This window comes from Salvelinus sp. IW2-2015, unplaced genomic scaffold (assembly GCF_002910315.2).
Source record: "Salvelinus sp. IW2-2015 unplaced genomic scaffold, ASM291031v2 Un_scaffold1360, whole genome shotgun sequence".
Taxonomy (NCBI): Eukaryota; Metazoa; Chordata; class Actinopteri; order Salmoniformes; family Salmonidae; genus Salvelinus; species Salvelinus sp. IW2-2015.
The window spans coordinates 114,448-140,572 of NW_019942859.1; the positions used below are offsets into that span (position 1 = coordinate 114,448).

Genomic DNA, 26,125 nt, shown 5'->3' on the forward strand with positions numbered 1-26,125 from the left:
GGACTTGCCTAAAATGTTAAATAAAGGTATGCTAAAAAGGGAAGTAATTTTTGCTTCCCTGGGCCCTAGTCAAAAGTATGCAAATGGATCACTACCTCGTTCCTCTTCAACCAGTGCCTGAATTGAGTAGCAAACTACAGTAGAAAAGAGATTCAGTAACTTAGAGGACAACGTTAAGTAAATAAAAATGGTAAAAACATTTTTTTTGGGGGGGGGGGCCTTCTGGGTTATTTCCATGTTGGTTCTATTTAACATAATTTTTATTTATTTAGTTCCTGTCCTCCAGGAGTTGCTGAAACTCTAAGTTCACAAGTCAAAGGAAAAGACAGCTTTTGAATGTGGAGGGAGGAAGGAGAGATTGGGACAACCAAGTATTTTATTCAAGTAATAATAATAATACTCAATAAAACTAAGGGTGTTTTATAGGAATAGAAACAGGAAATTGAAAATTCACAAAATTAAAACAACTTGGGGTTTGGTTGCTGAACCTCAGCGGCCAATGAAACACCGAACCAAAAGGCTGGCAGTTTCACCTCAGCGGGAAACAACATCACATCTGAAATGGCAACGTATTCCCTACAGTACACTACTTACGACCAGGAGTGAATGGGGTGCCATTCCAGATGCAAAGAGACCTGTTCAGTAGGCACAACATACTGAGTTTACCGTTTCAAAACGTTTTGTTTCAGTATACCCTACTGAACACGACCCAGGAAGTTTTCTTTTTTTTGACTGCAGCTTGTAATGACAGTTGGATGATCCCAGGCTGAAAAACTTAAATAGTGACATAAAACCTACAAAATCTAAACCGTGACGGCCGCACATGAGTCTGCAGGATTAGAAAACGGGTACGTTCCAAACAGACTACATTGCAGCGGTTGAATCCTTATCCAGGCGTGAGATCTGGTAGGCCACTGCAATGTAGTCAGCCTGGAACGCACCCACTACAAAAGATTCACACCATAATAATCATACCAAAGAGAAACTAAAGAACATTTCATTCAACTCTCAAACAAACCACAGGTCTGCATGTTCCATACAAAAAATCTAACAAATAACCCTTCTCCCCGCAATGTGTCTGACAATGCAAACTGCAATACACAAGAAACAGAATTTAAATTTACCACTGAATTATCATTATTTTTTTAAATCACTGGACAGAAGGTGTGAGATCCAGGCTAACAATATCACAACAAGCAARAGATTAAGGGGCTGAGAGAAAAAGGAAACAAGAAATCTGAACAGTTTAAATTGATATGTGGCGTACTACCGCCACCTGGTGGCTATATGTTGTACATGAATCCTTTGTGATCCGTCCTGAAAGCACAAGGGAGACAGTCAAGACCTCCCCTGCAGTCTTACCTGTGTCCTAAATGGCACCCTATTCCCTATGTATAGTGCACTACTTTCAATAAGGTCAAAAGCAGTGCACTACATAGCAATAGGGTGCCATTTCAAGGAAAGCTAGTCTCCGCTTCTACACCCGTCATTCCACCATTCCAGAAATGTGCATTTTAAAGGACTGGTTTAACACAGACGTACGAACTAAAAATCACCAGCCAGTTATATGAGTGCAGCAGTCTCAGCTCTAGTTCATGATCTTCAGCTCAGTCAGGTCGCTGCTGAGGAGGTCGGGGGGGGGGGGGCAGACTGTCCTGGTCCTCAGATAGTCCTGGGTCGAGAGAGGAGGAAGAGGGGTAGTGACAAACGATGACTAGGTTCTCAGTCGCTGTCGAACTTGATGGAGTTGACGGACTGGGAGATGGCTCCTCCACAGTAGCTACCCCTCTTCTTCTTGGTCTTCTCGTGGCGGAAGGACTTTCCCTTGGTGAAGCGGAGCACGTCATTGGCCCTCTGGCCCCAGTCTCCATCCGACCCGCGCTGAGGAGGAGAGCAGAGAGACAGTCAGAACCAGTCTAGCCAATGATCACATCCCTGGTTGAAGGGATGACAACTGTCAAGTCATAACTACTGTAGAGTTTAATGATTAAGCACGGTAAATTAGTGCAAGCTAATGTGTGAACGTACTGTTGTCCATTCAGAGTGTGAATGATTAATGACATTTACATAAAGAGGTTGGAATAATACTGCGAAATGATAATGCCCTTTTGGTGTTTGAAAAGATGGCCTGAAATGTCAGRCTGTTTTGGTAGGATGGAGTTTGTCTGTCTAGTGACATCACAAGGCAGTAKATGAGTTAATAGACCAATAAGAAAGAGTTCCAAAGCTCTCGGCCAATAACTTGTTTTCCCCTCCCAGCTAAATTGGTGATTGGGGGAAATCGCTCTTTGCTAAGAAGCTGTTTGTTTCTTTTTGACCATTTTAACCAATCACAGTAAGGTATTTAAATCATTACCCAGAAATGACTTGTTAGAGGTGAATAAATATCACCAATAATGTTTACACAGAACAGTAATGGTGTTAAATGAAGGACTTTTAGATACACAGCAACAGTAATGGTGTTAAATGAAGGACTTAGTACACAGAACAGTAATGGTGTTAATGAAGGACTTAGTACACAGAACAGTAATGGTGTTAAATGAAGGCTTAGTACACAGAACAATAATGGTGTTTAAATGAAGGACTTAGTACACAGAACAGTAATGTGTTTAAATGAAGGACTTAGTACACAGAACAGTAATGGTGTTTAAATGAAGGACTTAGTACACAGAACAGTAATGGTGTTAAATGAAGGACTTAGTACACAGAACAGTAATGGTGTTTAAATGAAGGACTTAGTACACAGAACAGTAATGGTGTTTAAATGAAGGACTTAGTACACAGAACAATAATGTGTGTTCTTAGTAAGATGTGTTATAAAGGAAATAATTATACAAATTGCAACTGAATCAGGTTTGAGCTGGCCCCGTTAGTACACAGAGGGGAGTGTCATTCTCACCTTGGCGTCGAAGGAGTTATCGGCCAGTCGGTTATCCACATCAATGTCCTCCTCTCTTATTCTACGGAAAGGTACATTGATCTTTAGGAGGGACAGACGGGTCAAACAGGGAATTTAGGAGGCAAGTTACGTCCACATTTGACACAATGCTCCACAATGACACAGACCAGTTAGTTCCACAATGCACCTCAGTTCTGTATAGACCCAAACAAACATATATCTGAAACGTATACAGTGCCTCTGGAAGTATTCAGACCCCTTGACTTTTTGTTACGTTACAGCCTTATTCTAAAATGGGTACCGGTACAGAGTCAATATACAGGGTGTTYGGGTACAGAGTCAATGTGGAGGCTATATACAMYGTGTTACYGTACAGAGTCAATGTGGAGGCTATATACATGGTGTTACGGTACAGAGTCAATGTGGAGGCTATATACAGGGTGTTACGGTACAGAGTCAATGTGGAGGCTATATACAGGGTGTTACGGTACAGATTCAATGTGGAGGCTATATACAGGGTGTTACGGTACAGANGGTACAGATTCAATGTGGAGGCTATATACAGGGTGTTACGGTACAGAGTCAATGTGGAGGCTATATACAGGGTGTTACGGTACAGAGTCAATGTGAGGGGCACAGGTTAGTTGAGGTAATATCTCAAATAAAATGTTATTGGTCACATACACATGGTTAGCAGATGTTATTGCGAGTGTAGTGAAATGCTTGTGCTTCTASTTGACAGTGCAGCAATATTTAACAATTCCCAACAACTATCTAAGAGATGTAATAAGAATATATACATATAAATATATGGATGAGCAATGAACAAGCGGCATAGGCAAGATGCAATAGTTGGTATAAAATACAGTATATTCATATGGGATGAGTAATGCAAGATATGTAAACATTATTAAAGTGACTAGTGATCCATTTATTAGTGGCCAAATATTTCAAGTCTGTATGTAGGCCGCAGCCTCTATGTTAGTGATGGTCTTGAGATTGAAAAACAGCTTCTGTCTCTCGGTCCCAGCTTTAATGCACCTGTACTGACCTCGCCTTCTGGATGGTAGCGGGGTGAACAGGCAGTGGCTCAGGTGGTTGTTGTCCTCGATGATCTTTTTGGCCTTCCTGTGATATCGGGTGCTGTAGGTGTCATGGAGGGCAGGTAGTTMGCCSRCCCGGTGATGCGTTGGGCAGACCGCACCACCCTCTGGAGAGCCTTACGGTTGTGGGCGGAGCAGTTGCCGTACCAGGCAGTGATACAGCCCGACAGGAAGTTCTCAATTGTGCATCTGTAAAAATTGAGGGTTCTAGGTGACAAGCCACATTTCTTAAGCCTCCTAAGGTTGAGGCGCTATTGCGCCTTCTTCACCACTGTGTGCGTGGACCATTTCAGTTTGTCCGTGATGTGTACGTCGAGGAACTTAAAGCTTTCCACCTTCTCCACTACTGTCCCCTCGATGTGGATAAGGGGAGTGCTCCCTCTGCTGTTTCTTGAAGTCCACAATCATCGTTGCTTTGTTGACGTTGAGTGAGGCACTCCAATGTGCCCTCACCTCCTTCCTATAGGCTGTCTCGTCATTGTTGGTGATCAAGCCTACTACTCGTCGTCTGATGCTCTCATGCTTGACTCGAAGCGAGCATAGAAGTAAATTTAGCTCGTCTGGTAGGCTTGTGTCACTGGTCAGCTCTCGGTTGTGTTTCCCTTTGTAGTCTGTAATAGTTTGCAAGCCTTGCCACATCCGACAAGCATCGGAACCCGGGGTGGTACGATTCGATCTTAATCCTGTATTGGCGCTTTACCTGTTTGATGGTTCGTCGGAGGGCATAGCGGGATTTCTTATAAGCTTCCGGGTTAGAGTCCCGTTCCTTGAAAGCGGCAGCTCTAGCCTTTAGCTCAGTGCAGATGTTGGTTGGGGTATGTACGTACGGTCACTGTGGGGGCAACGTCCTTGATGCACTTATTGATAAAGCCAGTGACTGAGGTGGTATACTCCTCAATGCCATCAGAAGAATCCCGAAACATATTCCAGTCTGTGCTAGCAAAACAGTCCTGTAGCTTAGCATCTGCGTCATCTGACCACTTCCTTATTGAGCGAGTCACTGGTACTTCCTGCTTTAAATTAAGCAGGAATCAGGAGGGTAGAATTATGGTCAGAATTGCCAAATGGAGGGTGAGGGAGAGTTTTGTAAGCAGCTCTGTGTGGAGTTAGTGGTCTAGAGTCCCCCCCCGATTGCACATAACATGCTGGTAGAAATGAGGTAAAAATAATAAGTTTCCCTGCATTAAAGTCCCCGGCCACTAGGATCGCTGCCTCTGGATGAGCATTTTCTTGTTTGTTTATGGTCTTATACAGCTCGTTGAGTGCGGTCTTAGTGCCAGCATCGGTTTGTGGTGGTAAATAAACAGCTACGAAAATAACGATGAAAACTCTTGGTAAATAGTGTGGTCTATAGCTTATCATGAGATACTCTACCTCAGTCGAGCAAAACCTTGAGACTCCCTTAATATTAGCTTTCGTGCACCAGCTGTTATTGACAAAGACACACAGACCCTTTGTCTTAGCGGAGGCAGCTGTTCCATCTTGCCGATGCAGCGTAAACCCAGCCAGCTGTATGTTATCCATGTCGTTGTTCAGCCACGACTCGGTGAAACATAAGATATTACAGTTGGTAGGATAGTGTAAGAATATTTTGAAGATAAATACACAACGCAGAAAGGACTAGATTTAACGATCAATGGAAATAGTGGTTTTTCTGTAATAGGAAATTATTGATCACTGGGTCAGATACATGGCAGGAATTTGTCTAGGCACCGAGCCTGAAATAGGATACTTGTTATTTGGCCATTGGCCCAGTTTTATTGCAAGGAATTCTAATTGGTCAACCACAAGCTAGGGCMGGGTTATAAATGACATCCRGTTCCTTTGTTCTGTGGAGAGAATCACTGAGGACAGGGGAGCACGGACATCTACCTCCCCGCATGATTTGTTCTCTTTGAATGAACGTATTTACCTCCCCCTGATTTACTTCGGGGTCTGTGTTACTGAATAATAACATCCACTGCTAACAGTAGTCTTGAGCGGAGCTCATRCATTTTGTTATCCAATTGCGCGTTAGCTAATAGGACTGATGGTAGAGGGGGATTATTCACTCGCCATCAGATCCTTACAAGGCACCCTGACCTACGTCCCCGATATCTCAGTCTCTTCTTCATGAGAAGGACAGGGATTTGGGCCTCGTCGGGTGTCTGAAGCAAATCCTTCACGTCCGACTAGTTACGAAAAAAAATCTTTGTCCAGTACGAGGTGAGTAATCGATGTCCTGATATCCAGAAGCTCTTTTCAGGTCATAAGAGACGGCGGCAGAAACATTACGTACAAAATAAGTTACAAATAACGCGAAAACACAAGAGGATAATTGGTTAGGAGCCTGTAAAACGGCAGCCATCTCTGTCAGCACACYGCCAAGACAACGCAGGTCTTGAAATGTCCTTGAGCGGACAAGCGTATCTCTGGATAAACCTGAACATAGCTGCGCAGTAACGCTCCCATCCAACCKGACAGAGCTCGATAGGATCTGCAGAGAAAAATACTGGTGTAGAATTTGTTTTMAAATTTCTTTATAAATTAGCAAATATGTCCAAACCTGTTTTTGCTTTATCGTTATGAGGTAGATTGACGAGGAAAACCCCCAATTTATATCAATTTTAGAATAAGGCTGTAACGTAACAAAATGTGGAAAAAGGTCAAGGGGTCTGAATACTTTCRGAAAGCACTTTACATGCAAGAAAAGTATCTCTGTGGTACAGAAATGAAACATCTATTTCTGTATACTAATAGTCTGACACCATGTTAAAGTTTATTTACCATATACAACAAATACTCTGAATCAAACCAAAAAATAAGTATTAAATAGTTATACAAGCCCAGCGCCAGCCAGTCTCTGTTCTCACCTTCTTAGAGACTTTAGGGAAAGTCTGTGGTTTAGTTGTTGCTGCTTTCTTATTTTTAGGTGTCGTTAATTCTTCCTCATCCTCTGACGAGGCGTCTCCATCCCTTTTTCTCTTACCGTTTACAGTGCCTGTGGASGGAGAGAAGAGGGATAATGAGAAAAATATCCTTCTTTTCAATCTATCCAGTTATATAAAAACAATCCTGGTTATAAGAATTCAAACGAACCCAATAACCCATTTAAAAAAGGGCAATACAACTATAAAACAATTCAAACAAGGATGACTAATTTAATTGTAGCATGATAATTAGCCTTGCTGCAAAACATGGGCCATTTTTCCTTCTCTTGGTAAATGGCTCCAATATGTAGGCCATTAAGATAGCACTCAACACAATACAGTTGTACTGAGGCTTATGGAGGCATTTAAAAGCTATAAATTGTCAAGAATCAAATGGGTAATTATCATGCATTTAAAATGACCATTGAACAGTTTCCCCAGGTTCCAGACTGTACCGTTTTAGTGGCGTTCAACACTCACCGTTAGCGATGGGAGTGGTGACTGCTGCCGGTGCTTTCACCGCCTCTTCTTCAGAAGAAGAAGAGTCYRCTGAWGAGCTGCTGMCCTCCTTGGRTTTAGGTCTGGCTGCTGGGGTGGTCTTGGGGGTGGTCTTGGGGGTGGTCTTGGGGGTGGCGGCGGGTTTCACAGTCTTTTTACTGGCCTCCTCTTCCTCAGAGCTACTCTCCTCGGAAGAGGAAGACTCGGCAGCCTTGGTCGGTTTCGTTGCCTTGACTGCAGAGGTGGTTGCTTTGGGTGTAGCTGGCTTTCCATTGGTCAGAGCAGGCTTAGCGGGCGTCGTCTTGGCGGCCTCTGTCTCCACCTCCGAGTCGGAACTGTCGGAAGAGTCCGAGCTGCTTTCGGCTGCCTTTTTAGCGGAGGCCGGGGTTGTAGCCTTCACTGCTGCTGGTTTGGGCGCTGCTGCTACAAGGTTCAAAGTTCAATTTAGTTGTCATATGTATAAAAAATACAACGGAACGCTTATTCACAAGCGACCTCGAAATATGATAAAGATACACAACAACAAAAATAAGCCTACACATAAGTATGAGAGAGAATCTGTGAATCTTCTTACCCTCTTCATCGCTGGAGTCACCTGAAGAGCTGCTGTCCTCCTTGGCTTTAGGTCTGGCTGCTGGGGTGGTCTTGGGGGTGGTCTTGGGGGTGGCCTTGGGGGTGGTGGCGGGTTTCACGGCCTTTTTACTGGCCTCTTCTTCCTCAGAGCTACTCTCCTCGGACGATGACGACTCTGCAGCTTTAGCCGGTGTCTTGACGGCAGGACTCTTGACGGCAGGACTCTTGGCGGCAGGACTCTTGACGGCAGGACTCTTGGCTGCAGGTTTGGTGGTGGTCTTCTTGGCAGCAGCAGCAGCCTGGTCCTCGGAGTCCGAGCTGTCTGAATCGGAGCTGCTCTCGGCTGCTGCCTTGGCTGGGGCTGATTTAGTCACCACTGGGGTGGCTGGTTTGGAAGCTGATTTAGTAACCGGGGTGGCTGGTTTGGGGGCTGATTTAGCAACAGAGGCTGGGGTAGCCTTCTTAGCCGGGGGTTCGTCATCTTCAGAAGAAGAGTCGGAGTCCGAGCTGCTCTCCGCTGCAGCTGCTTTAGTAACCGGGGTGGCTGGTTTGGAGGCTGGTTTAGTAACCGGGGTGGCTGGTTTGGAGCCTGGTTTAGTAACCGGGGTGGCTGGTTTGGAGCCTGGTTTAGCAACAGAGGCTGGGGTAGCCTTCTTAGCCGGGGGTTCGTCATCTTCAGAAGAAGAGTCGGAGTCCGAGCTGTTTTCTGTAGCAGCCTTGGCTGGGGCCTTGGCTGGGGCCTTGGCTGGGGCCGCTGCAGCAGGTTTAGCTGGTGTCTCGTCCTCAGAACTGCTGTCAGAGTCTACAGGACAGACAGATGTGAACAATACAGCATTTTAAAATGGTAGATTCAGTTAAATAATGTGAGTTTGTTTGACATTAGTCTAAGCCAAGACCTAAATTCTAATCCCCCACTCCCTAGTGCTATGTAACACTTAACTGTGTTTTTCTGTGGACAAAAAAATTATTCAGCACCCAACAAAAAGAAAAATATTTCTTAACAAGTTCAGACAGCTTTATCCGSTGTCAGACTGAAATGTATTCAACTGGTGCAGAGTGAGAACAGAAGCAAAACTGAGGACAGGGAAGAATGAACATCTATAACCTCCCACCATATCTGATTTGTCCTTTTCAAATAAATACATTTTTTCTCCCCCCGATTTGCTTTGGCGTCTTTGTTATTGAATAATAACAGCAACTGCTAACACCGGTTAGTCGAGGTAATATGTACATGTAGGTAAAGTTAGTGACTATGCATAGGTTATAAAACAGAGTAGCAGCAGTGTAAAAGAGGGGTCTGGAAAGCCCTTTGATTAGCTGTTCAGGAGTCTTATGGCTTTGGAGTAGAAGCTGTTTAGAAGCATTTTCGCCCTCGACTTGGCGCTCCGGTACTGCTTGCAATGCGGTAGCAGAGAGAACAGTCTATGACTAGGGTGGCTGGAGTCTGACAATTTAGGGCCTTCCTCTGACACCGCCTGGTATAGAGGTCCTGGATGGCAGGAAGTTTGGCCCCGGTGATGTACTGGGCCGTACACACTACCCTCTGTAGTGTCTTGCGGTCGGAGGCCGAGCAGTTGCCATATCAGGCAGTGATGCAACAAGTCAGGATGCTCTTGATGGTGCAGCTGTAGAACTTTTGAGGATCTGAGGACCCATGCCAAATCTTTTCAGTTTCCTGAGGGGGAATAGTCGTAAAGAGGGCACAAAAAAGCCTATCTTGGTGTGTTTGGACCATGTTAGTTCTGTTGGTGATGTGGACACCAAGGAACTTGAAGCTCTTAACCTGCTCCACTGCAGCCCCGTCGATGAGAATGGGGGCATTCTCGGTCCTCCTTTTCCTGTAGTCCACAATCATATCTCCTTTGTCTTGATCACGTTGAGGAAGATGTTGTCCTGGCACCACATGACCAGGTCTCTGACCTCCCTATAGGCTGTCTCGTCATTGTCAGTGATCAGGCCTACTACTGTTGTGTCATCGGCAAACTTGGTGTTGGAGTCGTGCCTGGCCATGCAGTCATGAGTGAACAGGGAGTACAGGAGGGGACTGAGCACGCACCCCTGAGGGGCCTCTGTGTTGAGGATCAGAGTGGTGGATGTGTTGTTACCTACCCTTACCATCTGGGGGCGGCCTGTCAGGAAGTCCAGGATCCAGTTGCAGAGGGAGGTGTTTAGTCCCAGGGTTCTTAGAGTAGTGATGAGCTTTGAGAGCACTATGGTGTTGAACACTGAGCTGTAGTCAGTGAATAGCATTCTCACATTAGGTGTTCCTTTTGTCCAAGTGTGAAAGGGCAGTGTGGAGTGCAATAGAGATGAAACCTGTGGATCTTTTGGGGCGGTATGCAAATTGGCGTCGGTCTACAGTTTCTGGGATAATGGTGTTGATGTGAGCCATAATCAGCCTTTCAAAGCATTTCATGGCTACAGACATGAGCGCTATGGGTCGGTAGTCATTTAGGCAGGTTACCTTGGTGTTCTTGGGAACAGGGTGTTCTTGGGAACAGGGTGGTCTGCTTGAAACATGTTGGTATTACAGACTAGAGGTCGACCGACTACGATTTTTCAACACCGATACCGATTATTGGAGGACCAAAAAAAAGCCGATACCGATTAAATTGGCCGATTTTAATATATATTTGTAATAATGACAATTACAACAATATTGAATGAACAATAAACACTTATTTTAACTTAATATAATACATCAATAAAATCTATTTAGTCTCAAATAAAAAAATGAAACGTGTTCAATTTGTTTTAAATAATGCAAAAACAAAGTGTTGGAGAAGAAAGTAAAAGTGCAATATGTGCCATGTAAAAAAGCTAACYTTTAAGTTCCTTGCTCAGAACATGAGAACATATGAAAGCTGGTGGTTCCTTTTAACATGAGTCTTCAATATTCCCAGGTACGACGTTTTAGGTTTTAGGACTATTTCTCTCTATACCATTTGCATTTCATATACCTGTGACTCTTGGATGTTCTTAGGTACTTTAGTATTGCCAGCCTAATCTCAGGAGTTGATAGGCTTGAAGTCATAAACAGCGCAATGCTTGAAGCATTGCTAAGAGCTGCTGGGAAATTCACGAAAGTGCTGTTTGAATGAATGCTTACGAGCCTGCTGCTGCCTACCACCCGCTCAGTCAGACTGCTCTATCAAATCATAGACTTAATAATAATAATAAACACAGAAATACGAGCCTAGGTCATTAATTGGCCAAATCCAGAAACTATCATCTCGAAAACACGTTTATTCTTTCAGTGAAATACGGAACCGTTCCGTATTTTATCTAACGGGTGGCATCCCTAAGTCTAAATATTGCTGTTACATTGTACACCCTTCAATGTTATGTTCATAATTATGTACAATTCTGGCAAATTAATTACGGTCTTTGTTAGGAAGAAATGGTCTTCACACAGTTCAACGAGCCAGGCGGCCCAAACTGCTGCATATACCCTGACTCTGTTGCACAGAACGCAAGAAAAGTGACAATTTCCCTAGTTAAAAGAAATTCATGTTAGCAGGCAATATTAKCTAAATATGCAGGTTTAAAAATATATACTTGTGTATTGATTTTAAGAAAGGTGTTGATGTTTATGGTTAGGTACACATTGGTGCAACGGCAGTGCTTTTTTCGCAAATGCKCTTGTTAAATCATCACCGTTTAGCGAAGTAGGCTGTGATTCGATGATAAATTAACAGGCACCGCATCGATTATATGCAACGCAGGACAAGCTAGTTAACCTAGTAATATCAACCATGTGTAGGTAACTAGTGATTATGTTAAGATTTAATGTTTTTTTATAAGATAAGTTTAATGCTAGCTAGCACCTTACCTTGGCTCTTTGCTGCACTCGCATAACAGGTAGTCAGCCTGCCACACAGTCTCCTTGTGGAGTGCAATGTAATCGGCCATAATCGGTGCCCAAAAATGCAGATWAACGATTGTTATGAAAACTTGAAATCGGCCCTGATTAATCGGTCYACCTCTATTACAGACTCAGTCAGGGAGTGGTTGAAAAAGTCAGTGAAGACACTTGCCAGTTTGTCTGTGCATGCTCTGAGTACACGTCCTGGTAATCCGTCTGGCCCTGCGGCGCTGTGAATGTTGACCTGTTTAAAGGTCTTACATCGGCTACGGAGAGCGTGATCACACAGTCATCCGGAACAGCTGGTACTCTCATGCATGTTTCAGTGTTACTTGCCTCGAAGCGAGCATAGAAGTTATTTATCTCGTCTGGTAGGCTTGTCACTGAGCAGCTCTCGGCTGTAGTCGAGATAGTTTGCAAGCCCTGCCACGTCCGAAGACTGTTGGAGCCGGCGTAGTACACATCGATCCTAAACCTGTAATGAAGCTTTCCCTGTTTGATGCTTCGTCACTCTTAAAAATGTACGTACGGTCACCGTGGGGACGACGTCCTTGATGCACTTATTGATGAAGCCATTGACTGATGTGGTGTACTCCTCAATGCCATTGGAGGAATCCCAGAACATATTCCAGTCTGTGCTAGAAAACCAGTCCTGTAGCTTAGCATCTGCTTCCTCTGACCACTTCCTTATTGAACCATTCACTTGTGCTTCCTGCTTTAATTGTTGCTTYTAAGCAGGAATCAGGAGGATAGAATTATGGTCAAATTTGCCAKATGGASGGCGAGGGAGAGCTTTGTACATCTCTGTAAAGGTGGTCTTGAGTGTTTTCCCCTCTAGTTGCACATTTAACACGCTGATATAAATGAGGTAAAACTGATTAGAGTTTCCCTGCATTAAAGTCKACGGCCACTAGGAGCGCCACCTCTGGATGTACGTTTTCCGGTTTGCTTATGGCGCCGTATACAGATCTGACGGATGTCACCACCATGAGAACTATCTAGCAAAGTATTAGCCCTGAGAAGACCATAGAGGGGTCCAACCGACGAGAATGAGTCGCAATTTACTGAATTGTTTAATGGTTTTGTAACATAACCCATGGATAATAGTAAAAAAGTAAATGAGTCTCTAACCCGAGTCACAGGTCTGTTTGTGGCCTCTTGCCAACTCATTCAGTTGAGTTGGCAAGACTGCACAAACAGATCTGGGACACATTCTAAAATGACTCAGTCTATCTTACAGCCTATTGTATTAAATCTGTCTTACCAGAGCTGGAAGAGTCTGATTTCTTAGTTGGGGGAGTCTTCGCTGGAGTCACCTTGGCTGCTGGCTTTTTAGCCTCTTCCTCATCTTCTGAGCTTGAGTCAGAGTCCGAGGAGGACTCAGCAGCCTTGCCCCGGGTCACGGTAGGAGTCGCCTTAGCTGGTGCTACTTTCACTGTTCCCCCGTCGTCATCCTCGGAGCTCGAGGAAGAGGAGCCGTCTTCCACCACCTTCACAGTAGCCTTGGCCCCCGCGACAGTCACAGTCTTGGCCCCCTGCTCCTTTACCCCTGCCACCGTTACTGCTGCTGTAGCTGGCGCTACTTTCACAGTCTTCGAACCCTTCTCCTCTTCCTCCTCCTCTGAGCTGGAGTCTGAGGAAGAGTCTTCCTTGGCAGGGGTAACCGTTATTTTGACAGCTGTGGACTTAACCCTTATTACTTCTGGCTTCTTAGCCTCTTCTTCATCCTCAGAGCTGGAGTCAGAGTCTTCGGCTGGGGTAGCCTTGGCTGGGGTAGCCTTGGCTGGGGTAGCCTTGGCTGGGGTAGCCTTGGCTGGGGTAGCCTTGGCTGGGGTAGCCTTGGCTGGGGTAGCCTTGGCTGCTGGCTTCTTTGCTGCTTCTTCTTCAGAGCTGGAGTCTAAGAGGAACAAGAGAATCAACGAAACTGTTCACTTCCACTTTAAAATCATAACACCTCAACTCAGGTAAAACAGTTGGAATAGTGGCTCGTCATAAAAAAAAAAAATGGACAAGTTTCACAATATATTTCCACAAATCTAACGTAGATTGATGATACTCCATCTAAACAGTCTTTATGCAAAAGTTCACAACAAAAATAGACACTTCTATTTTAGAAATGTGAATTATATTTATCAATAACTCAAACGTACAATACATTGCGGCTTTGACGTCAAGGAGTAACGGCCTGGTGCTGGCGGCAGTGCACTGTACCGGCATGCATGTTTGGTTGGAATGCAAGTAGACGGGAAGAAAGTCCTATTGCGTCAGACAGACTAGCGTTAGGGGAACCCCTGGCGTTTCAGTCATACGCAGGCCTCACTAGACGGGAAGAAAGTCCTATTGCGTCAGACAGACTAGCGTTAGGGGAACCCCTGGCGCTTCAGTCATACGCAGGCCTCACTAGACGGGAAGAAAGTCCTATTGCGTCAGACAGACTAGCGTTAGGGGAACCCCTGGCGCTTCAGTCATACGCAGGCCTCACTTCGGTAAGTAGGTACTAAAATGCCCAAAAACGTATCATGTTATGTTGCTAGTAGATAAACAAATATAGATAGCTGGCTAAGTGCACCAGGTCATGCAAAACGAACTGGCCCACACACACACACACGGATTTAGAATGGTGTTTGGCGAAGGAGTTGTTGTTGCTAGCTTATTCCAACAGAATACGGCACGTTTTGCTGATATGAAAACGGGCATAATTCAAGACACGTCTTTATGATTGCTCTACTTCCTGATCTTTATTAGCCGATGTAACTTGCAAGGATATCATTGTAGCCAACGGTTGTGTTAACCATCGTCTGGGTTTACTGCTGCTAGTCGTATCACTTGTGTTAGCATGTGGCTAGCTATAGCTATCATCAGCCAACAACAGAGTTTTAACCAGTTTGMTTATAGAKGTTCAATGTCTACTATGCTGGTAAAGGTAGATCTTGTTTTTCACAGTAAAAGAAATGTGCTGAACTGGTAGTATGTTTTTATTTTATATGTAACTAGGCAAGTCAGTTAAGGACAAATTATTATTTTCAATGACGGTCTAGGAACAGCGGGTTAACTGCCTTGTTCAGGGGCAGAACGACAGATTTTTACCTTGTCAGCTCGGGGATTTGAACTTGCATGTGATGTGTTTCACGGCTGCTAGTGGGTTAGCTAGTAAAAGTAATCCAGCAGCAATGGAAAAGATGCTGTGTTAAAAGCCTGCGTGTTTGCGTAAGTGATCAAAATAACGTTTTAGCTGATAGAGAACAAAGAAATCACAGGATATGGTCAGACGATAAGTTGGTTTTATTCAGAGTGTCAAAATATGTTGTTGTTAAAACAGACCTCAGGATGACGTGGGTCTTCACCGTTTTGTGTGGACAGCGGCTTTCCTCCTGCTAGTGTAGTGGTCCTGTCTTTACGTCACTTTTCCCAACGCGACTTCYATCAAATTCATATAAAAATATACATTTCTACCGAAATACAAAATGTATAGTGATCTATCAWATTGGGWCTTTTWGTTTGAAGGATGTAAACAAATCAGAATGTTGAACAGCAACCGATTTTCTTAAATTTTCCCTTTCACCTGTGCTGAAGATATACAACGTGTCGTGTTTACAATCGCTCTAGTCTAGAACCTTAAGAACCAGGGTCTACAACAGATATAATCTATAGTCTTTAGAAACTCGGTCTCGAACCTACCTGTGCTCMCAGAGCTGGACTCTGCCTTCTTGGCAGCTGCGGCAGCTTTGGGGGTCACAGTCTTGGCCGGGGTGGTTTTGACCGGGGCTGCTTTAGCTGAGGACAATAACAAGGTGGCAGATACCAGGACAGCATTCAGGGCCGGTTTCCCAGACAGATGTAGCTGGTCTTGGACTACAAAACACTTCATTTGAGTTTAGTCTTCAAAATAATCTATGTCCGGGAAACCGMCCCTGAGTACAAACAGTAGTTTGTTACCTGCCACTTTCTTCTTCTTCTCCTCCTCATCATCACTGCTGTCATCGCTGCTGTCTGAGGAACTACTGTCCTTAGCTGGAGGGGTCTTGACAGGGCCAGAGGGTTTCACCGGGGTCTGTTGGGGGAGACCGAGTCAGTCTAGGAGGTACAGGTATCACTAACTACATTGTGTAGACAGTCTGAAGATATAGCAGCTGTACATGTGGTTTTAATTATCATCGAGGACATGCTAAAACAATACATTTTTTTTTTAATCCCACCAAAATATGAAGAGTGCCTTGGTATTTTCGTTCTAATGTGTCCATTGTAGATTTTTCATGAAGATGTGTAATGACTTAGTTTTACGGTTGACCGAGTCTTAATTTCTCGTCTACTACCCCCCCCCCCCAAAAAACACATTTAGTCCACAATATATAGCTAATGTTCCTTCATCCATTCCTGCGTCGTATGACAGAGGCACACGAGACTGCTTTGTTAGATCAAGAAGATACTGTACCACGCCTAGGAAGGGAGGCTGTCATTGACAACACAGCTCCCATGGTAACGTGGACGCCTGTCCTGTTTGTGAGTCCTGGGCACATATTTACAAATAGTTTCAGAATGGGACTGCTGATTTAGGATCAGGCCCCTTCTTGTCAACCGACCTTTAAGTCGTTACGATCTAAAAGGCAAAACTGATCCTAGATCAGGTCTCCTCCACTGAGAGGCTTTTTGAATCCCCCCCCTGGTGAGAGGTTGTGTGTTGTGGATCAGTTTCAGTACCTTAGTGGGAGCCTCGTCTTCACTGGAGCTGTCTTCACTACTGCTGCTGCTCGCAGTCTTCTTCTGAGCTGCTGCCTTAGGGGTCACGGCTCCAGCCTTTCCCGCCTTAGGGGTCACGGCTCCAGCCTTTCCCGCCTTAGGGGTCACGGCTCCAGCCTTTCCCGCCTTAGGGGTCACGGCTCCAGCCTTTCCCGCCTTAGGGGTCACGGCTCCAGCCTTTCCCGCCTTAGGGGTCACGGCTCCAGCCTTTCCCGCCTTAGGGGTCACGGCTCCAGCCTTTCCCGCCTTAGGGGTCACGGCTCCAGCCTTTCCCGCCTTAGGGGTCACGGCTCCAGCCTTTCCCGCCTTAGGGGTCACGGCTCCAGCCTTTCCCGCCTTAGGGGTCACGGCTCCAGCCTTTCGTTCTACAGAGCAAGAAGAACAGTCAACAAGACACCCGCACAATGAGGGAAGCAAAGCTTATACAAATATGGGATCATGTGTGCATGGTCGTAAAGCGATCGTCTTGGTCAGGTCTCCGTCTAAAGAGAGTCCATGTCTCAAGGGAGTTCATGGTTGAACAAAGGTTAAAAATGTACAAAAGTGAGGTCATACGCACATCCTAATAAAAAAACATGGGTGCTGGGCTAAAGAAAGACACTAGAATCTGACGGAGATCCTTCTGGATCAAAACGTTATCAAGTAAAGGTGGCGATTGGGAAAACATTCAGTGTCCGCGGGCCTTCCTGTTCCTTCCAAAAGGTTAAAATGTACTTACTAGCTGCAGGAGCTTTGGCCTCATCTTCAGACGACTCACTGCTGGAGGCCTTTTTCCCGACTGCTGACCCCGCGGGCGTCTTCACTGGGGCTTTGGCTGCTGCAGGTTTCTGTGAGCAGAGAAGAAGAACGGATTTAAAAACATGCTGCAAGAACAGACCCACACCTTCTTTATAACATAACCAACATCTCAACAGCAATATGCCTTCATCAGGACACGCATCATCTTCCCTAACCCCCCCCCTAATAGGGCCCCCCCCCCCCTATTGCTCTGTTATAGCCTATGGTCAGCCATTATAGCACTAAACTCCCCCCCCCCTATTGCTCTGTTATAGCCTATGGTCAGCCATTATAGCAAACATTGATATTTTATTAGGATCCCCATTAGCCGACAACAAATGGTGACAGCTAATCTMACTGGGGTTCTACACATAACAAAAAAATACATTAGACGTTTACAGCCACAAACTACATGTTAATGTTTTTAAAATGTATGTGTGTGCATCTATCAGTTCCACATACATGTCAGTACATACACACAACAAGTAGGTCACATGGGGGGGGTGGGGGGTTATGCCGTGAGGTGTTGCTTTATCTGTTTGTATAAACCAGGTTTGCTGGTCACCACATAAGATGGAAAGGGAGGTCCATGCAATCATGGCTCTGTATAATACTGCACGTTTCCTTGAATTTGTTCTGGAGCTGACCATAGATCATATGGTTAGGGATTTTAACATAATAAAAAGAGAAGATGACTTGTAAAACACAGCTCGTGTACCTTCGCTACAGCCTCCTCCTCGTCACTGGAATCATCGCTGCTGCTGGAYTCTGATTTAGCCGGGGGCGGAGCCTTGGCTGCTAACAAAAACACATCAAGAAAACCGTTAAACGGTAGACTCAGCAAAATTACGTTGCCACGWGCAACACCYCAGATAATGAGAAGAGKGAGATGCAAGACTCTGCTCTAACAGCATCTGTGCATGGGTTCACTTCACAACGTCGTAGCCAGGGTAGCAAAACAGCAGAGAAGTTGAACCTCACGCTTCAACTCTTRGTGTATGCGAAAATCTACCCAATATGCTGTTTACATATCTCAGTCCACCTTTCTTACCCCCGTTTTCGTGATAGCCAATTGATAGTTACAGTCTGCAACTCCCGTACGGACTCGGGAGTCTAAAGTCAAGAGCCGTGCGTCCTCTGAAACACAACCCAGRCGCACTGCTTCTTGACAATGCACGCTTAAACCGGAATCAAGCCGCACCAATGTGTCAGAGGAAACACCTGGCGACCGTGTCAGTGTGAATTGCACCCGGCCCGCCACAGGTGCTCGATGGGACAAGAACATCCGGGCCGGCCAAACCCTCCCCTAACCTGGATGACTTTGGGCCAATGATGCGTCGCCTCCGGGGTCTCAGGGTCGCAACACAGCCTGGTATCGAACCAGGATCTGCAGTAACGCAGCTAGCACTGCCTAAGACTGCAGCACCACTCGGGAGGCCCCTCCGAGTCTACCTTTAACTGGATAAAAAAGGTCAACTCTGTCCATCAATGCAGGATATTGGTTTAGGGGCAGCGGTTCCCAAACTAGGGGTCACGACCCCATGTGGGGTTGCCTGGTATGAAAGTTGGAGAATTTCAAAAAATCCTTAAAATACACACACAGTCCAGTCAAAAGTTGACACACCTACTCATTTCAAGGGGTATTTATGTTTACAATTTTCAACATTGTAGAATAGTGAAGACATCAAAACTATGAAATAACAGTTTTTGGTTACTACATGATTCCATGTTTGTTAAACATATCAAAATATATTTTATATTCTTAAAAGTAGCCACCCTTTGCCTTGACAGCTTTTCACACTCTTGGCATTCTCTCAACCAGCTTCATGAGGTAGTCACCTGGAATACATTTCAATTAACAGGAGCGCCTTGTTAAAAGTTAATTTGCGTAATTTTTCCTTCTTAATGCGTTTGAGCCAATCAGTTGTGTTGTGACAAGGTAGGGGATGTATACAGAAGGTAGCCCTATTTGCTAAAATACCAAGTCCATATTATGGCAAAAAGAGCTCAAATAAGCAAAGAGAAACGACAGCCCATCATTACTTTAAGACACGAAGGTCAGTCGATCCGGAAAATGTCAAGAACTTTTAAAGTTTTTTCAGGTGCAGTCGCAAAAACCATCAAGCGCGATGATGAAACTGTCTCTCATGAGGACCGCCACAGGAAAGGAGGACCCAGAGTTACCTCTGCTGCAGACGATAAGTTCATTAGAGTTACCAGCCTCAGAAATTGCAGCCCAAATAAATGCTTCACAGAGTTCAAGTAACAGACATCTCAACAGCCACTGTCCAGAGGAGACGACGTGAATCAGAGCTTCATGGTCGAACTGCTGCAAAGACACCACACAGAAGAAGTAAAGGGGATACCTAGTCAGTTGTACAACTGACTGTACTCAACTGAAATGTTCTGGCTCGGGTATTACACTATAGGGCCAACCTGGACCATAACGTTCTGGCTCGGGTATTACACTATAGGGCCAACCTGGACCATAATGTTCTGGTATTAAACTATAGGGCCAAACTGGACCATAATGTTCTGGTATTACACTAAAGCGGCCAAACTGGACCATAATGTTCTGGTATTACACTATAAAGGGCCAACTGGACCATAATGTTCTGGTATTACACTATAGGGCCAACCTGGACCATAATGTTCTGGTATTACACTATAGGGCCAACCTGGACCATAATGTTCTGGTATTACACTAAGGGCCAACCTGGACCATAATGTTCTGGTTCAGTATACACTATAGGGCCAACTGGACCATAATGTTCTGGTATTACACTATAGGGCCAACCTGGACCATAATGTTCTGCGTTCGGTATTACACTATAGGGCCAACCTGGACCATAATGTTCTGGTATTACACTATAGGGCCAACCTGGACCATAATGTTCGGTTCGGGATTACACTACAGGGCCAACCTGGACCATAATGTTCTGGTATAAACTATAGGGCCAAACTGGACCATAATGTTCTGGTTCTGGTATTACACTATAGGGCCAACCTGGACCATAATGTTCTGGTATTACACTATAGGGCCAAACTGGACCATAATGTTCTGGTTCAGGTATTACACTACAGGGCCAACCTGGACCATAATGTTCTGGTTCAGGTATTACACTATAGGGCCAACCTGGACCATAATGTTCTGGTATTACACTATAGGGCCAACCTGGACCATAATGTTCTGGTTCGGGTATTACACTACAGGGCCAACCTGGACCATAATGTTCTGGTATTCCACTATATGGTCAAACTGGACCATAATGTTCTGGCTCAGGTATTCTCTCTTGCATTGTCCTTTCCAGCATTGTTCCAGGCCAGGCTAACTCATTTCAGCAGTGTGGCTCAGTTGATAGAGCATGGTGCTAGCAAAGCCACTGGTTCGATTACCGCCGGGGCTACCCATACAAAAATGTATGCACATGTAGCAGTTTAACTTTAGTCCGTCCCCTCGCCCCGACCCGGGCGCGAACCAGGGACCCTCTGCACACATCAACAACAGTCACCCACGAAGCGTCGTTACCCATCGCTCCACAAAAGCCGCGGCCCTTGCAGAGCAAGGGGAACCACTACTTCAAGTCTCAGAGCGAGTGACGTCACCGACTGAAAGGATGCTAGCGCGCACCACCACCTAGCTAGCCATTTCACATCGGTTACACACACACTACTGTTGCTTTTGATAAGTCTCTGCTAAATAGCATATATTAAAAGGACAGATGAGTGCGTACCTGTGGGTGCAGCCTTGACAGGTGCCGCAGCTTCCTCCTCGTCACTGCTTGACTCCTCACTGGAGCTCTCTGCAGTCTTTGCCTTCTTAGCAGACGGACTGCCACTGGTTTTAGGACCGATGGGCAGCGCCTTGCGTTTCTTAGCTTCGGGAGACCTGAGAAAGGAATGGTTAAACAGAGCAGTGAGAGACATTCAAAAATAATTTAAAGAAAATTTAAACTATTGGTATGTGCACTTAATGGTTTAGCCTCACAGTCATCGACAAAGGGGCTCTGGGAAGATGAGGTTGGATTGAAAATATACACATGTCAAGTCATTCTCGCCAGCCACGTTGTTGGGTAGTAAAGTTACTGACAAGAGTGTACTTACTTCACCCAGAAGTTGAAAATGTCAAGAAGACCCGCAGCTTCTTTTTCATCCTGGGGTGGCTGTTGCAAAGGAAGAATCATTCACATCAGCCATTTTATTCTCTTTGCAGGTTTATAGGCATCATGAGGTAATACATTTAACCAATTTTTTTCCGAACAATGGTTTACCTACAAACAAGTGCATGAAACACATATTGAAGAGRATTATTCGAACACGTAAAGTTTTCGATTATGTATCAATTTTCCAACAGCAATAACCATTTCCSAATAAACGCCTGACATGTTAATCTAGCTTGTTAGGTAGTTATAGCGTACACACACGGTATTTCATAGCCTGCTGACTAGTCAGACAGACATTTTATTCAATCGTTCAACGTGAACTTGCTAAGCTATCTAGTTTAGTCCAGTTATTGTGTGGCGGCAGTTGAAGCAGAAAACATTCTAAAAGTTGAATATGTAACTTAACATATTAAATGGATATTTTAATAAAAAACAAATTATTGGTGGGTTGGAGTCACACGTGTTCTCTCGGCACGGCGTGTACCTCCTGCGTAGCTGGCTAGCTCACCTAGCTAGCCGAGCGGTACACAACATTGTCAACAGCTACTAAACGGGATACGGAATATGTCACTTACCACTTTAGCTTGTTTGATGAACTGTTGGGCAGCCTTGGTAAACTTATTCTCCAGTAGAAATGAATAGACATGTTTGTAAAGATCACTCGGCACAGAACTTTGCTCCGCCATTTTCACCAGGCTCGTGTGGAAGAAAATCGCCGGAATCGCATGCGCGTTGAAACGCCGTCGCGTAATAAAACGTCACCAAAATAAAATAAAAAACACGGAAAAAAAAAAAAAGCACATCTGTAAAAGTCAAAAATCTTTAGTTTGAGACCAATAATCATTTAGTACTCAAAACTAGTAATATTAATGGACATAACTCCAAACATTGTCCTAATTGCGTTTATTATGTATTGTATCAAGATATTTTTTTTTATGTAAAACGTTTTAAGCGCCATACCTACACCCCTCCACCTTTGGTACAGTCTAGTGTATATGTTTTACGTCATCTCTAATCGTCTCACGACATGGCACTTGAGGTCCGGGAAACGTTGTAAATGAAGGACATTTTTGTGAGTCTGGACATTTAAACGGTATTACTGTCTGTTCTTGTCTTTCACAAACTATAAATCATGCCTCGATATGAACTTGCTCTCATTGTAAAGGCCATGCAGAGGCCGGAGACCGCGGCACTTTTGCGGCGCACAGTGGAAACCTTGATGGAGCGAGGCGCTGTGGTGAGAGGCTTGGAGAACCTTGGAGAGAAACTTCTACCGTACAAGATATCGAAACACAACGAGCGACACACGCGCGGTGGATACTTTCTGATTGACTTCCACGCTGCTCCCGGTATTGTCACGGGCTTGCTGGATCATCTGGAGCGGGACATTGACGTGGTGAGGCCTACGGTCTTGAAGAATGATCCGGAGCCTTCCAATGGACCCTGCTGCGGAACCCCGGTGGCATCTAAACTCCAGGACACCGTATAGAAATGAACGGTCATCATAAGAGTTGTTTCTAGTTGCCCAGCTTCTGTGACACATTGGGAAGTGGATCGCATTTGATAGCCAGGCTTTAGCCTGGGTGCCAGTCTATTTCTGTTCCCTTGCCAACAATTTAGAAATAGAAGATAGGGTTTTTCACATCCTGAGTGAAGACTCACATCGTCATGTTCATTAGGCACCAAACGGAATAAAATTGACAAACAGGGAGGCACCGCCTGGACACAAAACCATCGGAAAATTACAACGTATCATTTAGTACGTTTTTGGCATACAACATGTAAACACCTTTTCCTTGGTCAATCATACCATCCAATATACTGTAATACTATTTCAGTGCCATCTACTTTAAGAGTTGATTAATAAATGACTAAACACATTACAAAGTTGTAAAAAATACATGGTTTCATTTTTTATTCATGAAGTGCATAGTCAAGTTTTGGTACGTGTTTAATTACATGACATTTCCACCTACTCTAAAATGCATTCAGTGAGATGTTAAAGTAATGCCGCATGACCTTCCCTTTGTCATTTAGCAGACGCCCAGACAATTTAGTGCATTAATCTTATTAACGTAGCAAGGTTAAGACAACCACATATCACAGTCATATAATTAAAGTAGACGTTTTCCTCAAGCAACTGTCAACAAAGTCAGTGTTATTAAGAAAAGACTAGAGCAAGTGTTAAAGCCAATTTATGTTGATCTGAAAATGTGGTCGGAGGCGTCATGGAGGGTGTGACGCAATTTTGGGCCTCCGTACAGAGACCAAATTGAGCTGTGTACCGCATCGCCGTGTGCCTCTTTTGTAACAATGCGGTGGGCTCCGTGTAGCTCCGCATTCACATGATTAGTTGACGGTAAGTGAGGGCGGGAGGTCCTGCATGAACACAAACTAACTCCATTGACAACTAATAACATTCTGCATTGGGGGGGGAAGGTTACTGTTGGGAAATAGACACACTATCCAGGAGACACTTCCACACTTGATCACCAGGTGGCGGTCTAGGTGCTGACCTTGGTAATTACTCTGCTGTGTCTAATTAAGGTGATTGTCAGTCAGAGGGCTAGCTTGGAGAGCCGACGAGGCTGCTAGTTTTGTTCGATGGCCTTTTTGTTTTGAGTTTGGAATATTGAGTTTAGGCATGATTTTTGTAGTTTTATTTTTAGCGTGCTAGTTATTGGTTTTGTAACAATACCACACTAGGCATAGAATTGTTTTCCTCAGCGACTTCTGTAAAGTAGGCTTTTTGAAGGCTGCTTAGTGTTTATCCCATCATAATTCAAATTGAAAGTACTGTATTTGGGACACTACATTGAGACCATATACTATTACACTACTGTAAGCAACATTTGTCATTTAGTAGATACTCTTATCCAGAGCGACTTACACTTACTGTATGCTTTCCACTCAAAACAGTGTGGGTATATATTATGAACATTTTGTGACGTTTTTGTTCGGTTTGGTCTTCCCGAAGGGTTCGGTGATTGGTCAACAGTACTACACCTAGTAGGAGTGGGAACATGAGGTCATTCAACGAGAGACAAATAGTTTTCATGCACATTTTTTTCATTTGAGAAATATTGCACCAAACATCTTAGCTAGATGTAAAATTGCTGCGACTAAGACCAAAAACGTCATAATTAATGACAGATTTCTTGAGTTAGATTCATTTGGACTATTTTGAGGAAGTGTTCCTGGCTATGTTGTTGCTACGGTGGCTCAAGAGGGACAAACGGTAATATTGCAGGTTTTTTTCTTGTTTTTCAAGCGAAGGTCTTTAGGGAGTATGAGAGCACAGATGGTCACCATGCCTACCCGAGTTCTGCGAGGAGCAAACCGAACCTACGTATGCGGATGCCTTTACATTTAGTGCATAGCTAGGAGAGACAACCACATGTCACAGTATTCATCTACAGATAGATAGGAGAGACAACCACATGTCAAGTATTTCACTTACAGATAGATAGGTGAGACAACCACATGTACAGTATTCATCATCGATAGCTAGGAGAGACAACCACATGTCACAGTATTCATCATCAGATAGCTAGGTGAGACAACCACAATGTCACAGTATTCATCATCAGATAGCTAGGAGAGACAACACCATATCACAGTATTCATTTCAAGATAGCTAGGAGAGACAACCACATACACAGTATTCATCTTCAGATAGCTAGGTGAGAGCAACCACATGTCACAGTATTCATCTTCAGATAGCTGGAGAGACAACCACATGTCACAGTATTCATACTTCATTATAGCTAGGAGAGACAACCACATATCACAGTATTCATCTTCAGATACGTAGGTGAGACAACCACATATCACGAGTTTTCATCTTCAGATAGCATAGGTGAGACAACCACATGTCACAGTATTCATCTTTCAGATAGCTAGGTGAGACAACCACATGTCACAGTCACAGTTAGTTATTCATCTTAGATAGCTAGGAGAGACAACCACATGTCACAGTATCATTTTCAGATAGCTAGGTGAGACAACCACATGTCACAGTATATTCATCTTCAGATAGCTAGGTGAAGACAACCACATGTCACAGTATTCATCATCAGATAGCTAGGTGAGACAACCACATGTCACAGTATTCATCTTCAGATAGCTAGGTGAGACAACCACATGTCACAGTATTCATCTTCAGATAGCTAGGTGAGACAACCACAATGTCACAGTTAGTGCATTCATCTTTAGATAGCTAGGTGAGACAACCACATATCACAGTCACGTTATGTATTCATCTCTTAGATAGCTAGGAGAGACAACCACATGTCACAGTATTCATCTTCAGATAGCTAGGTGAGACAACCACATGTCACAGTTAGTGTATTCATCTACAGATAGCTAGGAGAGACAACCACATGTCACAGTATTCATTCTTCAGATAGCTAGGTGAGACAACCACATGTCACAGTATTCATCTTCAGATAGCTAGGTAGAGACAACCACATCACAGTAGTTAGTATATTCATCTTCAGATAGCTAGGATGAGACAACCACATGTTACAGAGTTAGTATATTCATTTCAGATAGAGGTGAGACAACCACATGTCACAGTATTCACTCAGATAGCTAGGGAG

At 44.4% G+C, this 26,125-nt stretch overlaps 2 protein-coding genes across 4 annotated transcripts; one reads left to right on the top strand and one right to left on the bottom strand.

Moving 5' to 3' along the window:
* Positions 1-358: 358 nt before the first annotated feature.
* nolc1 (nucleolar and coiled-body phosphoprotein 1) lies at positions 359-22,285 on the bottom strand. Of its 3 annotated transcripts, none has more exons than XM_070439028.1 (14): positions 22,100-22,275; positions 21,466-21,524; positions 21,096-21,250; positions 18,080-18,156; positions 17,303-17,411; positions 16,546-16,949; positions 15,784-15,898; positions 15,526-15,621; positions 13,112-13,744; positions 7,984-8,784; positions 7,392-7,832; positions 6,855-6,982; positions 2,900-2,980; positions 359-1,881 (listed from the first exon to the last, which is right to left on the bottom strand). In XM_070439028.1, exons 1-14 carry the CDS (start codon positions 22,208-22,210, stop codon positions 1,723-1,725), a joined length of 3,369 nt encoding a protein of 1,122 aa, XP_070295129.1. In that variant the 5' UTR covers positions 22,211-22,275; the 3' UTR covers positions 359-1,722. The 3 variants fall into 3 exon arrangements, with proteins under 3 accessions (XP_070295129.1, XP_070295128.1, XP_070295130.1); XM_070439027.1 differs by having other exon boundaries at positions 18,080-18,159; XM_070439029.1 differs by having other exon boundaries at positions 1,792-1,881; positions 2,900-2,960; positions 18,080-18,159; positions 22,100-22,285.
* Positions 22,286-22,525: 240 nt separating this feature from the next.
* Positions 22,526-23,422, top strand: mrps6 (mitochondrial ribosomal protein S6). Its single transcript, XM_024137980.2, has one exon. The coding sequence runs from the start codon at positions 22,657-22,659 to the stop codon at positions 23,011-23,013; it is 357 nt and encodes a 118-aa protein (XP_023993748.1). The 5' UTR covers positions 22,526-22,656; the 3' UTR covers positions 23,014-23,422.
* The last annotated feature ends 2,703 nt before the right edge of the window (positions 23,423-26,125 follow it).

What these genes read in the sequence shown, in the direction of transcription:
- mrps6 (XM_024137980.2), top strand. Translation starts at nt 22,657, where the DNA reads ATGCCTCGATATGAACTTGCTCTCATTGTAAAGGCCATGCAGAGGCCG.